The sequence below is a fragment of the Phragmites australis genome, chromosome 2 (assembly GCF_958298935.1).
Source record: "Phragmites australis chromosome 2, lpPhrAust1.1, whole genome shotgun sequence".
Lineage (NCBI taxonomy): Eukaryota > Viridiplantae > Streptophyta > Magnoliopsida > Poales > Poaceae > Phragmites > Phragmites australis.
In genome coordinates, this window is record NC_084922.1 from 22293320 (window position 1) to 22293931 (window position 612).

Consider the following 612-nt stretch of genomic DNA (forward strand, 5'->3'; position numbering starts at 1 on the left):
ACACCGGCTCACGAACGCAACAGGGGACCGCCATTTTCACTCCACGCCGCACGTACGGCACGGCAGGGCGCACGCACAACTCCCTTGGCTGTATCTCAGGTCCCGAGACACTGAGCACAAATATACCACTACAAACATGAAAGGCCAAGGCCATGTGGGACTGGACGGGCAAAGCGAGGTCATAAGAATCCAAGGAGCCACTGGTTTTCGCGGCCATTGTCCCCTGCTGAAGCTGCATGAAGTCGTGGATCGCGAGTATTAAGCACCAGTGCTAGCTGCAGCAGCGTGCGTGTGCAGTACGATTTAGACTCTGACCTCTGAAACGCATCTCATCTTTCTCTATATAAGCTGCCCCTCTCCTGAGTCCTCTTCACACATTGCAAGTTTGCAACCACACATACACCAGTACCACACAGAAGAAGCCCTCTTCTCTTGCATACATTGATTGTTCAAGTAATAAAGAAGGAGCAAATCAAGTTTGTTCTCAGAAGGATGAAGCTTATTGGGAGCAGCAAGAGGAGAGGAGGGATGGGCAAGGCTCTCAAGGAGCACAAGGCGAGGCTCCACATCATCCGGCGATGCGTCATCATGCTCCTCTGCTGGGATGACTAG

General features: G+C 52.5%; 1 protein-coding gene across 1 annotated transcript; it reads left to right on the forward strand.

Annotated features, from left to right (window-relative positions):
- The first annotated feature begins 384 nt into the window (after nt 1-384).
- LOC133909937 (small polypeptide DEVIL 4-like) lies at nt 385-612 on the forward strand. The gene has a single exon (XM_062352462.1). It carries the CDS (start codon nt 493-495, stop codon nt 610-612), a length of 120 nt encoding a protein of 39 aa, XP_062208446.1. The 5' UTR covers nt 385-492.

Bases quoted from the DNA above. Each gene is read 5' to 3' on its own strand.
- LOC133909937 (XM_062352462.1), top strand. From the start codon at position 493: ATGAAGCTTATTGGGAGCAGCAAGAGGAGAGGAGGGATGGGCAAGGCT.